The sequence below is a fragment of the Capricornis sumatraensis genome, chromosome 3, assembly GCF_032405125.1.
Source record: "Capricornis sumatraensis isolate serow.1 chromosome 3, serow.2, whole genome shotgun sequence".
Lineage (NCBI taxonomy): Eukaryota > Metazoa > Chordata > Mammalia > Artiodactyla > Bovidae > Capricornis > Capricornis sumatraensis.
The window spans coordinates 135,945,697-135,959,421 of record NC_091071.1 but is presented as its reverse complement, the minus strand read 5'-3'; the positions used below and the strand labels follow the sequence as shown (position 1 = coordinate 135,959,421).

The 13,725-nt window shown below is 35.7% G+C and overlaps 1 protein-coding gene across 1 annotated transcript in view; it reads right to left on the bottom strand.

Moving 5' to 3' along the window:
- The window catches only part of NBEAL1 (neurobeachin like 1), a 131,408-nt gene that overhangs the window by 13,623 nt on the left and 104,060 nt on the right, over positions 1-13,725 (bottom strand). The window contains exons 41-43 of the mRNA XM_068967677.1: positions 12,621-12,730; positions 9,550-9,667; positions 6,805-6,902 (exon numbers count right to left, since the gene is read on the bottom strand). Coding sequence (XP_068823778.1) covers positions 6,805-6,902; positions 9,550-9,667; positions 12,621-12,730 — 326 coding nt within the window. The remainder of the gene's footprint in view (positions 1-6,804; positions 6,903-9,549; positions 9,668-12,620; positions 12,731-13,725) is intronic.

Here is a 13,725-nt window from a genome sequence, read left to right as displayed (position 1 = left end):
AAAATGGAAAGTTTTACTCCCCATTGATGAAAGTGACAGACTTCCAAAAAAAAATTCAGATAACTTAAGAATTCTGCCACTTAAAAAAAAGTACTTATTATTTTTGTTAATCTTTGAAGATGTTTTATCTAAGCAAACACACAATACGCATAACTAGAAAAATAGGTCTAACTCTGAAATCTCTACTGTTCACTGTGCTATGCTCAAATTCTTATCATCTCTAAGTGATAAAATAAGACAGACCTATGTTTGGTCAACTTGCTAGGGTCCCAGATCCCTCACTTGCTAGCTTTGTGACTGAGCAAGTGACTTCTGAGATTTAACCCTCATCTGTAAAAGGGAAATAATAATAATCGTGCCTATCTCACAGGATTGTTACGAGGAGTAAATGACAAAATTCACATAATCACTAATATGTCCTGCAGGCAGTCGGACCTTTATCAATTCTGTATTATATCTCATTTTCACTGCTTTATGATAAATTTTAATATCTAATAAGATGTTGCTGCTGCTAAGTCACTTCAGTCGTGTCCGACTCTGTGCGACCCCATAAACGGCAGCCCACCAGGCTCCCCAGTCCCTGGGATTCTCCAGGCAAGAACACTGGAGTGGGTTGCCATTTTCTTCTCCAACGCATGAAAGTGAAAAGTGAAAGTGAAGTTGCTCAGTCTCTTCTACAAAATTTCCTGGTATTTTCACATATTTATTATTCCAAACAAACTTTAGAATTACAAAACTACTTAAAAGCTATGTACATAAAAGATACATTTTTATACTTGGTCAAATTAATTCTATAAAAATTTTATCTTTTTTTCCTTTTATTGGTCATGTTCAGCAGCATGTGGGATATTGGTTCTCTAGCCAGGCAACCGGAGATGGAACCCATCCCCCATGCAGTGGAAGCATAAAGCACTAACCACTGGATGGCTAGGGAATTCCCTTATCTATTAATTTTTTAAAAGACTTAAAAAAAAATTTATTTTCTCAACTTTTTCAGTAAGTTGTAATGGATATAGACATGGCCGTGTGAAAAAGGTATACACCAACTTACCAGTAACTCAGGACTTCCTTGTGACATAAAAGAACGAGACTGATTTTTGGGAACAATTGCCTTTACAAGTGGAATTCCATCACTAATTCCCTATAAAATAAAGGACAGAAGTTTTAGTGGCTGGTTGCTCTTATCTTTATTAGATAAAAATTATTGAAAATTTCTATTTCTTTAAATAAAGATAAATCCTGTAATATAGCATTTTACTCTATCCAAAACATATTACCAGTTAATTTAAAATACAAGAAAGAAATTTTATATTGCATTTGAATGGCATACTTGAAAGTTCTGAAACCCATCACTTTCTTGTATTCCACTACCCTGCTGTTAAACAAGGATGTAGATTCCAAGGAGTGTCAACCATCTAAAATAACCAATGATTTAAAGTATTTCTTTTTCCCATGCATACTGACATGAATATAAAGGAGAAAATATAGACTTTATAAGAAAACATTACTCAAATAAGCAAAATGGAAAAACTAGTTATATATTATAGACTTTTCCTTTTGGGTTTAACTTTCAAAAAATAGATCTGTTCCATTACCTGAGGCCCTTTCCTGAAAGCCACAACAAAACAACCAGAAAATAAGACACTCCTTGGAAAACATCATTTTATTATTTTATTACATTATTATCATTATTATATTACCATTATTTTATTACAATGTTAACGAGAACAAGGATTTGAAGTAAGTTCTTGATGTGACAATAGTTCATAAATTACAGTTAACATTTATGAGGTAAATTATAACCTAATATTACTAGGTACAAACTAGGTGCTTTTCTAAGAGTTTTATATGAACTAAATAATTAATTATAGCTATACGAAGTTAGAATATATCTTTTCTCTTCATACTGTGAATTAATCAAGAGAAGATGACTGACATTTACATGAGCATAAATGGAAATGATATCTGAAGGAATCTATTCAATAAGCTCTTGCTTTCACTGCTACATCAATTTTCTTCACTATTGTAATACCAATGAAGAGACCTAAGAGAGGTCTCTTTTCATATGAGCGAGTGGGAAACACCTTCTTTTACGATGATGAAAAGGGATTAACAATTACTGGTACCCAAGGATATCAATTGCATTCTTTAGCCTAATCCAGATACTGGCCCTAGGAAAGCTACCCTGTAACTTGGGTGCAGAGAGGGGCAAATGCCACTGCACTGCAGACAGAACCCAGAAAATGCCGTAAGTTATTACACGCAGTGAAAATACTTATCAGAGTTACATAGTAAATATAGTCTTACATGTCCCTCAGTTTAGGGGTCAAATAGGAATTTATGGGTTACTCTGTATAGTAAAAAGATAACATAGCAGAATTGAAACTGCTCTCCTTAGGAAGGCTGTTTGCAAGGCTGGCCATTGGCTGGCATCAGGGAACTTGGCAGGCAAAGACTTCCTTACATGGATATAAAACTTGTCTTCAATGATGCATGAGGCTCACTATGTCTAGACTGTTTGTGCAGACAATCGTCTAAATACCTGCTTTTCTTTGGAGAGTCTAGAATTTGGAATGTGCTAAGCAGAGGGTACTTCAGTGACCAGCCCCCAATAAATATGTTGGGTGCTGAGTTGCTTATGAGCTTCCCTGGGACACAAACACATGTCCCATTCACTACTGGAAGAAATTAAGCACCTTCAAATCATATATAGGTACAAAGCCCAAAATATTTACTATCTGGCCCTTTAAGAACACATTTACCAACCTCTGTTATGCTGCATAAGAGTTACTACACGTTCTATGTACATCTTCAATCTATTCTTGATACCTTTTCATCATTTTTCTTCTTTCAAAAGAGTTAATATTATCTGTTCTAACCACATTTATAGGTGTGAACACATTTCACATTCACATTCTGAACTATTCAAAGAACAGCTGCCCTTTCCGCAACTCAAGGGTTAGGGATACCAACTCTCCATGCGTTATATAATTTATAGTCAGTCCCCTGTACCTGCAGTTCCTCCTTATCTGCAGTTCTGCCCCACAAATTCAACCAATCAGAGATTATGTAGTACCTCTAGTATTCACTATTGAAAAAAACCCATGTATAAGTATAACCACACTGTTCAACCATGTGCTGTTCAAGGATCAACTGTAATATTTAAACATTTGAATTTGAACATACTCTTTCAAGAACTGCATTAATTACTTATCTTGCTTCACTGACTATTCCTTCTGATATTAGCAGTTAACAAGTTGACTCATGGGCCATGTTTTATATATGAATAGACACTATAACTAAAAGTTATTTTAGATTTCCTCTATGTATCATCTCAACTGACATAAGAAGCCATTTAAATCAAATTATCCTTCTTTCTTATGTTTCCTTCAGGAAAACATGAAATTAGAAGACAGAAAGCTAGGAGAAAAAGTTCAGCAGCAAACAAAACCATTCAACAAGGTTGTTTAAAAAATTCTAAGAAAATAAAAATGAAGAATTATTTACTATTTTGGATGAAGTATTAACACCTATACTCTCCATTAATGTATAAAAGGAATGTGGAAGTGAACAGAATTGAGAGAGAAAATTCATTGATATTATCAAGTTGGACATTACCTCTATAAAAAATGACTTGAGTTCAGGGAGGTGTTGAAATAGGTTAAAGGTTGAAGTGTCTGTTTTGGCTTGCTTCTGCACTACTTCCTCTGCTGATAATCTAGAAGGGTGTGGTTCCTTTAAAAAAATTAAGAAAAAATAATTCATAATTACATTAAAGCACCTCTCACTATATTCCCTCATATATACTGGACTCTAGCTTCAATGGATTACATTCTATGCACTATTGACAACTTGAACTGCTCAATTCCCTCAGCAGAGTTCGGCTCTCTTCATTGCTAGAGAAACCCTACTCCTACAGTCTCTCTTACTGATATCTCCCTTGAATTTCTAAGTCAGAAGTAATTAATTATTCTCTTTCATTTTCTTCTGCACATTATATTATTTAGCATTTTATTCAGTACTTATTTCTTTTTATGTTGGTTTATATATAGTTGGTTATGGTCTTTTCCAACTAGACAATAGGTATCTTAAAGTAAGAAAGTAAATCTTATTCAGTTTCGGATTTTGAACATGTAGAAGAGTATCACAAATATGGTACATGCTGATGTATATATACTGGTAAACTTAAATGGGTTATTCAAAAGTCAAAGTTTATAAAATGAGTGAATCTTTATAATTCTTGAAATAAGATCTTGAAATAAGGTCCATATTTTTGGAACTGAATTACAGATATTGCTGCATTGCTTTTCAAATAAATTATTATTATTTCTTAGATTTTATGCCACAGACAAAAAACAGTATCACCTTTTTAAATAAGAGAATTACAAGTCAGATTAATATTCCAATGCCACAGTTAAAATGCAGAATAGAACTCTATCTAAAGAGGATTCTTATGTCTCTATTGTAAAATATCGCTGCTGTTCAATCACTAAGTTGTGTCTGACTCTATGCAACTCCATGGACTACAGCACTTTTCCTGGAATGTGCTCAAATTCATGTCCATTGAGTCAGTGATACTATCTAACCATATCATCCTCTGCCATTTCCATCTCCTTTTGTCTTCAGTCTTTCCCAACATCAGGGTCTTTTCCAATGAGTCAACTCTTTGCATCAGGTGACCTAAGTCCTGGAGCTTCAGCTTCATCATCAGTCCTTCCTGAATAGTCAGGGCTGATTTCCTATAGGTCTGACTGGTCTGATCTCTTTGCAATCCAGGGGACTCTCAAGAGTGTTCTCCAAAATATTAAATCATGGGAAATAGATTTGACAGCTCTAATTCAATATTTAGCTCTCAATTAACCATGTGAGTATTCACTTTATTTGAAATCAAAAGCTGATATTTAATGACATTTTTTAATCATAAAAACTAATTCACATTACCCTTGTTAAAAAAAAAAGTTAAGCTGCTGCAAAATTACTATAGAATCTATTTCAAAGTCCAATGAAGTGTTCTGTTATTCTGTTACTTTTACCTCTGTCAGCAGATAAGGTTTAAAGCACTGATTTCAAATATAGAATATTCTGTAAAGATCAATATTGGAGACTTCAAATAAACTGTTGCTAATAAACAGTAACAATTATAAAGCTCAGTCTGATCAATGAATTAATGAAGTACATCTATTTGCCAGAATTTAGATATACCTCTGTGATCATAGCTATGGAGATGTCAATTCAACAAATATTTACTGCACACAAATGATATGCAAGAAAGATACAAAAATGATTAAAAGAAGGTTATTGCCTTTAACATAGCTATAATATAGTGAGGCAGATGGGTATATAAACAACTAAGTCAGAAAAAGTCATAATTAGGATGTAAACAGCAACCCACAAGAACTGGAAAAATGATCTACAAGTTCAACAAGGGGGCTTACAGATATTAATGCAGAGGAAACATGGGATGGCAGAAAGGCTTCGGAGTTAAATGATCAGGCATCCAAATTCTGCTCCAGTCACATTCTAGCTGTGTAAAGGTGCAAAAAGTACTTGACTTTTCTAAGGCTAGGTATTAATTTCTATGAAATAGAGCTTTATCATCTAAAAAAATAAGGGTAATTTTTGAATATTTACTGTGAGGGTTAGGTAATCACTTAGCATAGTGCTAGCATAGGACAGTATCAACTTAATAAATGCTATTATGTATTCTTCATTTCTAAATTCACACTAACAAAGAGAAAAACATCTTTGCAAACTAATATTAGACTAACTTCTATGATAATTTTTTTTCCTTCTCTCTCTCTCCGTTTTGCCCTGGGTGGACAAACGGGGACTGAACCGGTGGCCCCTGCACTGGCAGCGTAGATTCTTAACCGCTGGATCACCAGGGAAGTCCTCCTTCTCCATTTAAACAAAGGAGGGAATAATAGCTCACCTGACAGGGACCTTCAACCTCACCTTTTCCGCTCAGGAGATAACTAAATAAAGGTGACTGGCTTTTTTGTTTGTTTAATGATTTTATTTATGGTTGTGCAGGGTTTTCCTGCTGCGTGGGCTTTTCTCTAGCTGTGGCGAGCAGGGGCTGCTCTCCAGTGGGGGGCGTGGGCTTCTCACCGCGGAGGCTCCTCTTGTTGCGGAGCATGGGCTCTGGCGCGCACAGACCTCAGTACTGCCGCTCCCTGGCTCGAGAGCCCCGGCTCAGTGGCTGTGTGTGATGCATGCGCTCAGCTGCTCTGCCACTTGCGGTCTTCCCAGACCAGGGGTGGAACTCGTGTCCCCCGCTTTGGCAGGGGGGTGATTCTTTACCACTGAGCCGCCAGGAAAGCCCTCTAGTTTTCCACGCTCCTATCTGGTAAGAGAGGCCTGGGGAGCCGGGTGTCCTCAGCCACAGTGCTGGCTCTGCCATCCAAAGCTCTGGGGCCTCTGGCGAGCACCTGCCCCTCCCTCAGTCGTGTTTGACTCTTTGCCCGCCAGGCTCCTCTGTCCATAGGATTTCCCAGGCAAGGTTACTGCAGTGGGTTGCCATTTCCTTCTCCAAAAGGTGATTGGCTTTTTGAGTAAACATAAATCCTCTGTGACTCAAGAGAAATTGACTGAATATGTGGATTTCAACTGTAATATTTTGTTATTCAAATTAGGAAGAATCATTTAAATTTACTTTTTCTTAGTCACAGTAAAATTTTTTTCCAAATTCTAGATAATTCTGAAATAAAGTTTTAAATCATTAAAATTATTGAAAATAACGATAGTACTATTCCTTAGCAATTAACTTCTAGACTTATGTAATTAGTAACTTTCACGCTTTACCTTTAACAGTTGACAAGGTGTTTGCCCAAAATTGTTAATCATCCCTTCTAAGGCTTTTCGTTCCTTCTCGTCTGTTAAGGCATCCAGATCCACAGCTCCTAAAACCAAGAAAAAGAAGCCAAAACAGTGAAAACAAATCAGTAAGCCATGCAACTGTTTAAAATATCAGAGACTGATTAGTATATTTTCAACAAAATATTCTGAATGGAAATAAGTAAATTTTTAAAAAATCAGTAATGCTTCAGATATTAAATATGCATAAAAATAAATCCCACCCACTATTTACAATGAAAAAGGCTTTAACCAAAAGTTAACTATAAAAGTTTCTATAAAAGTCTATAAAAGTTTCTCTTGGAAAAATACACACTATACTCATTGTACACCTGATTGCTTTCTTCATGATAGTTAAGCTGAAACAAGTGTAAAAACCACACAAAAACGCTGCTATACTGTCTATCTAATAAAAGTTGGGAAAAGTGATGTTCTGGCAAACTGATTATACCAAGTCATACTTAATAGGGATTGTTACATGGCTAGTATTTGACCAAAGTAGGTAAAGTCTGATTTCAAAATCTATGCTCCTAACCACCATGTTATGCTACCTCCCTACAAAACTGTTACCAAATGAACCAAGTAAGGTAAGGTAGAACAAGCTTGTCTATTTACCAAAAGTCAAGTGGGCTCTGTTCGATTCATAAAACTTCATACTATTCATGATCTTTAGAAGTATTAGCTCTATGGAAGGATTAGAAAAGAACTCCTGGACTTCGCTGGTAGTAGAGCGGACAAGAATCCACTGGCCACTGCAGGTGACATGAGTTCTATTCCTGATCTGTGAAGATTCCACATGAAGCGGAGCAACTTAGCCTGTGTGCCACAAGACTGAAGCCCATACGCCCAGAGCCTGTGTTCCACAACAAGTGAAGCCACTGCAAAGAAGCCCATGCACCACAACGAGGAGTAGCCTCTCTCCTAACAACTAGAAAAAGACTACGTGAAGCAACAAAGACCCAGCACAATCAAAAATAAAATAAACAAAAGTATTATACAGAAGAAATTCTTCTTAAGCCTTTCAAAGACTTCAGAAAATGCACTTGATCCTGAGCTAGACATCAGAATGCTGTTTAGTCACTAAGTCACCTCTGATTTTGCAACCCCATGGACTGCAGCATGCTGGGCTCCTCTATTCTTCATTATCTCCAGAGTTTGCTCAAATAATGTCATCTTATTATCACTGGAAAATATTTCATTCATAATTCTAAAGTCTTCTATAAAGTGTGTTAACAATTTAAAACTGTATATTCAGACTTGCCCAAACGGGACACATATGGCCAGACATCAAAATATTTAATACCACCAATATTTGATCCTTATAATTTGATTTGCATATATGTACCTTTTTTTTTTTTTTAAAGCAGCACTCTGGAGAAGGAAATGGCAACCCACTCCATTTTTCTTGCCTGGAGAATCCCATGGACAGAGGAGCCTGGAAGGCTACAGTCCATGGGGTACCAAGAGTCAGATACAACTTAGCAACTAAACAAGGAACACAGCAACAATGGCAAATATTTACCTCTTATTTCCACCAGTACTCAACCCAACTATTTATAGCATCAAGGTGCAGCAGATTCACCAAGGCTTCTCGAGGATATTACTATCCAAAAGGGTTGGGGTTGCTCACACTTAAAAGACATATGAGGCCCTGTTATCTCAACCTTTACATTCATTTTCATTCATCCTAAAGAAAACCTGTTCAGAAGTTCTAGTACACATTTGGTACATAATAATTCCATGATAGTTCATAAATTCTATATGTCCCTTCAAGAAAAATATTGTGGTTATTTCTGTCATCTCTTCCTAGCTTTAAAGCATCTCAAATTCCTTATGTAAGACAGAATTCCATTAAAATATTTTATGGAGATATTTTCCATTCAAGTTTAAAGAGAAGTTCAATCTTCTATGTTAAAACTAAGATGAAGTTTACTATGAATCTATGGTAAGAGATAATATACAGTAGATTTGGTGCTGACAACTCATTATATTTTCTTTCTACTGAAGCCAAGTAGATTTCATTCTCCATATTTTGAGTCAAATCATGATCAAATGGATGTTTAAATTTAGAGATGGGATAAATGAAACTATTGTTTAAAAAATGAACTCTTTCAAATATAAAAGGTCATGAAAGCTATTTTTTTTTTAATTTTTGTGGGGTTTTTTGGTGGGAGGAAGTGAGCTTCACATCCTACTTACTACTCCACCATCTTGATAACCCCCCACAAGTAGATGGTTGGTGTTCTTTTAATTAATTATTTTTAATTTTTTGGCTGTGCAGGGTCTTCACTGTGGTGCATGGGCTTTCTCTAGTTGCAGCACATGGGTTCAGTTGTTCCACAGCATGTAGGATCCTAGTTCCCCAACGAGGGATGGAATCCACGTCCCCTGCATTGTAAGATGGATTCTCAACCACTGGGCCACCAGGGAAGTCCCTAAAACTATTTTTAAAATGTAGTCTTTTCTCGTGTTAAACAGTTATGTCTAATATACCATGTATAAATACATATTAAATAATATTTTCCCTTTTTTTGACAGAGTCCTGTGGCATGCAGGATCTTATTTCCCTACCAGGGATCAAATTCATACCCCTTGCAGCAGAAAAACAGATTTCTAACCAACTGGACAGTCAGGGAATTTCTAATAATATTTTCTATCAACATGATATAAGAGAAAAAGTATATAGGCTTATACCTTCATAACTACAGTAATAGAAAACATTGAGTGCCTCCACTGCAGCCGGCCCCCTCTGCTTATAGCCAAAAATCAGATCTATCCATTCATGAAGATGAGCAGAAACATATTCAGACTCCTAGAAAGAGAACAAATTTAATCATTAATATAGTTACCTTTGACTACACTGTAAACATGGGTCTTTTGAAAAAGTAAGAGCATTTGAAACATTTCCACATACAAATATTAATGCTGTAATAAAATTATCTCAAAGTGACATTAAGTATGTATCTAACATCTATTACAAACATTGACTATATCTAGGAAAATATAGATGCCATATTTACGAATATTTATTACATATATATCTAACTATTGGGTGAAGAAAATAACATATATTCTAATAGCCCAAATGTGAGCAACAAAAAAATTAATGATAACTGTAGAATATATTTTTGTTGTGAAACTTCTACTGAAATAGTTGTCTAGAAATTCAATTCCTTCTGTCCATGGGATTTCCCAAGCAAGAATACTGAAGTGGGTTGTCATTTCCTCCTTCAGGGGATCTTCCAGACCCAGGGATCAACCCCCGAGTCTCCTGTGTCTCTGGCAGATTCCCTACCACCGAGCCATCGAGATCAAGAGCGTGGCCACAAGACAATCTACTGAGATGTCAAAGGTCTGAGGTTGTGTGTCACAGACCCATTCAACTAGAAAATAGAGCCCCTTAAGAACGTTAAGAACATTTTCCTGTTGTAGCCTCCCCTGCTGCAATTCATGGGGTCGCAAAGAGTCAGACATGACTGAGCGACTGAACTGAGCTCAAAGGAGAAAATGGACAATCTTGTTTGTGGACTGTTTTTTGCCCAATAGAGTTGATTTATAAGAAACCCAGAACATTTTAAAAGAAATCGCATTAGTTCAAACTGAGAAAGATAAAAACTGTTCAAAAAATAAGATTTTTGGCTTCCAACTTACTATGAGGAAAGAGGCAGGCAACGATACTCTTATGCATGCGCATGTTAAGTCGCTCAATTGTGTCTGACCATAGCCCACCAGGCTCCTCTGTCCATGAGATTCTCCAGGCAAGAATACTATAGTGGGTTGCTATACTCTTCTCCAGGGGATTTTCCCAACCCCGGGATCAAACCCATGTTTCTTGAGTCTCCTGCATTGGCAGATGGGTTCTTTACCACTGGCTTCCAACTTAACTACGATTAGGAAAGAGACTGGCAAAGATACTCTTGTAAAAACAACATTTTGTTTTAATTTTAGTTTTTATGGAAAAGACTGACTCAGAGCAAACCCAAACGCCTGAGGGTAGAACAAAATGATCCACGGAAAACCAATTATCATGGAATAGCAGTGGGCTATAAAGGAACTGAGAGCGTGTCCAGGCTATAATTCTGAACTGCTGTGAACAGTTAGAAGTTCACAATAAGAAGTTAGGTGCCTCTGGTTTCTCTTTCCCTTTCAAATGTCAGTGTCTGTTATAGTTCTCCTGTCCTCATTACACTACTGTTGTTATGTGGGGGATTAACTTGTATCTACTTCACAGTCTTCAGATCCAAGAGGAGATGCACTGGAGTAGTTTCATCCACACATGGATTTGATGTAGATGACTAATAAGACTCTGGACTTCAGGCCTCATGGCTTTCTGCGGGGATCAGCAAAACTACTGCTTGTGGGCCAAACTTTACTGGCATTCAGATTTGTAGATTAGTAGAAGACAGCCATATCCTTTTTTTTTTTTTGCACTAGAATGGGAGAATTTCAACACACACTAAACTTAGAGCTAACAAAAATATTACAAAAGGTCTGCAGAACCCTGCCTTAATGATGTGGGACTGTGGGAAGATCTTAAGAGGAAGTATGCTCATTTTGCATGCGGAAGGAATGTAAACACTTCAAGGCCAAAGGGCAGCCTCTGTGTGGTAGATTAAAGATAGTTGCAATTCTTTCTCACTCCCACCATTAAGAGATGGGGTTTTACTTTCTTTCCTCTGGAATCTGCACCGATCCTGTTATTATTTAACCATTAGAGAGGAAGGCATATGTGGTACTGTGACAGTTCACAGCTTAAACCAGATAGTTCACAGGAAGGATCTGAACAGTTTCTGCCTAGTTAAAAAATTATAGATTATCTTTCAGAATTGTTTTACCTTTTTCCCCAACTCTTTATTCATGCACGGGGTTATTGCTAACAAGTATTATAATCTAGACGAGAACACCTGACTCACTGGAAAAGACCCTGATGCTGAGAAAGGTTGAAGGCAAAAGAAGATGGTGATAGAGGATGAAATGGACCGACTCAATGGACATGAATCTGAGCAAACTCCAAGAGATAGTGAAGACCAGGGAGGGCTGGCATGCTGCAGTCCATGGGGTCACAAAGAGTCGGACCTTACTTAGCGACTGAACAACAACAACAAATTATAAACTAATCCAGAATTTTGAAGTTTGACAAACTACCTACTAACAATAAGGAATGTTCCCAGATCTAAATGGCCATTTAGATCTAGCATCTGAAACATTTCAGTTTAGATAGAAAGCTAGGTGGGCTCTGTGGGTGTGGAGGCGGAAACAGTGTTTTCAAGATAACATAACAGCAATATTAAATGAACTCTTACTAGTCCTTCAACTCCAAAATGGAAATTTTGCTAAAAACTAGCAAAACACTTAAGTAGTATTTAGTATTTATTTAGCTATCTTATTAAAAACTTACTGAATTCCTTCAGAGGAAAAAACAATTTTCTTATCCTTGATAGATTTGAAACAAATATGGGATCTATGATACATCAGACTACACAAGCTTGGTGACTGAAACACACATACAACAGGCAGATGCCTTACAGAAGTGAATTTTTTTTTTTTTTTTTGCTATATATCTGAGGGACGGTACTACTATAGTCTCACTATATCAGAAGATTCATAACTTCAAAATAAATTACTATACTTTCTAAAACAGCATATAATATAGATTACAAATTAATGAAGAAAAATAATAGCTATACTTTATTCCATTATCCTCTGGAAAACACATATATCTTTATCTTATTAACCTGCTTAATAACTAAATATAAAAATCTTACCAGAGCTTTCCTATGTTTATAGATGAAATCTTCAGCAGACTTAGCCCATTTGGGGAGAACGACATCATTTACTAGTTCTTTGGAAACTTGTAGACGACCCAAGTTAAATTCTAAGACATAAAAAATAAATGTATCAAATAATTTTAGATTTAAATAAATGAAGTAGAACAAATAAAAGGATAAATTCCTTAGCAAAACTAAGTTTTTTCTTCATTTATTAAGAGTAAAAGATGAGAATCAAGTTTTTATAAAATTTGACTTAAAAAATCAATTAAAAAATTTTAATTTTATATTGGGGTACAGTTGATCAATAACGGTGTGTTAGCTTCAGGTATAGAGCAAAGTCACTCAGCCATGCATAGACATGTATCTATTCTTTTTCAAATTCTTTCCTGATTTAGGTTATTACAGAGCACTGAGTACACTTCTCTGTGCTACACAGCAAGTCCTTACTGTTTATCTATTTTAAATATAGCAGAATGTACATGTCAATCTCAAACTCACAGTCTATCCCACTTATTAAGTTCCCTTCTTGAGTAAATTTATTGAACGGGTAAAAATAACTCATCTATTAGAATGTATTTTGATAGTTTATCAAAAAAGTAAATGAAAATAAGATAGTTTAAAATGAGTTCTCAGAAAAAAATAAACTATAGTTATTAGAAGGTAAATCAAATTAATAGTCTATTTTTTTGCTGAGAAAAGTGAGAAAAATTATAAACATGACCAAAATCTTAACCTGAACAAAAATGCAACAGTAAACATTCTTCACACATTAAAAAGAATTAACACAGTTCCTCTAATGGTTAATTTACAAAATCCAGTGACAAAGTTTTTGGGTGTAACTTATACCTTAAATTCACTCAAGTTTACCTTATGGAAGGACAATGTATTTCTACAACACTATTTTAAATAGATACTGACATAATAAACATTTGCTCATACTAGTTATGATAGAAGACAGTATTTTGACAAAACTGTCCCAAAGATAAGATTTTCTTGTTCATACATATGGAAAGGGAAAAGTGTTAACACAAAAGTCCTTCATTAAAGAAGTTATCTAAAAATATCAGTGTGTCCTTAAAGCGGGAGAGAAGTTTAAATG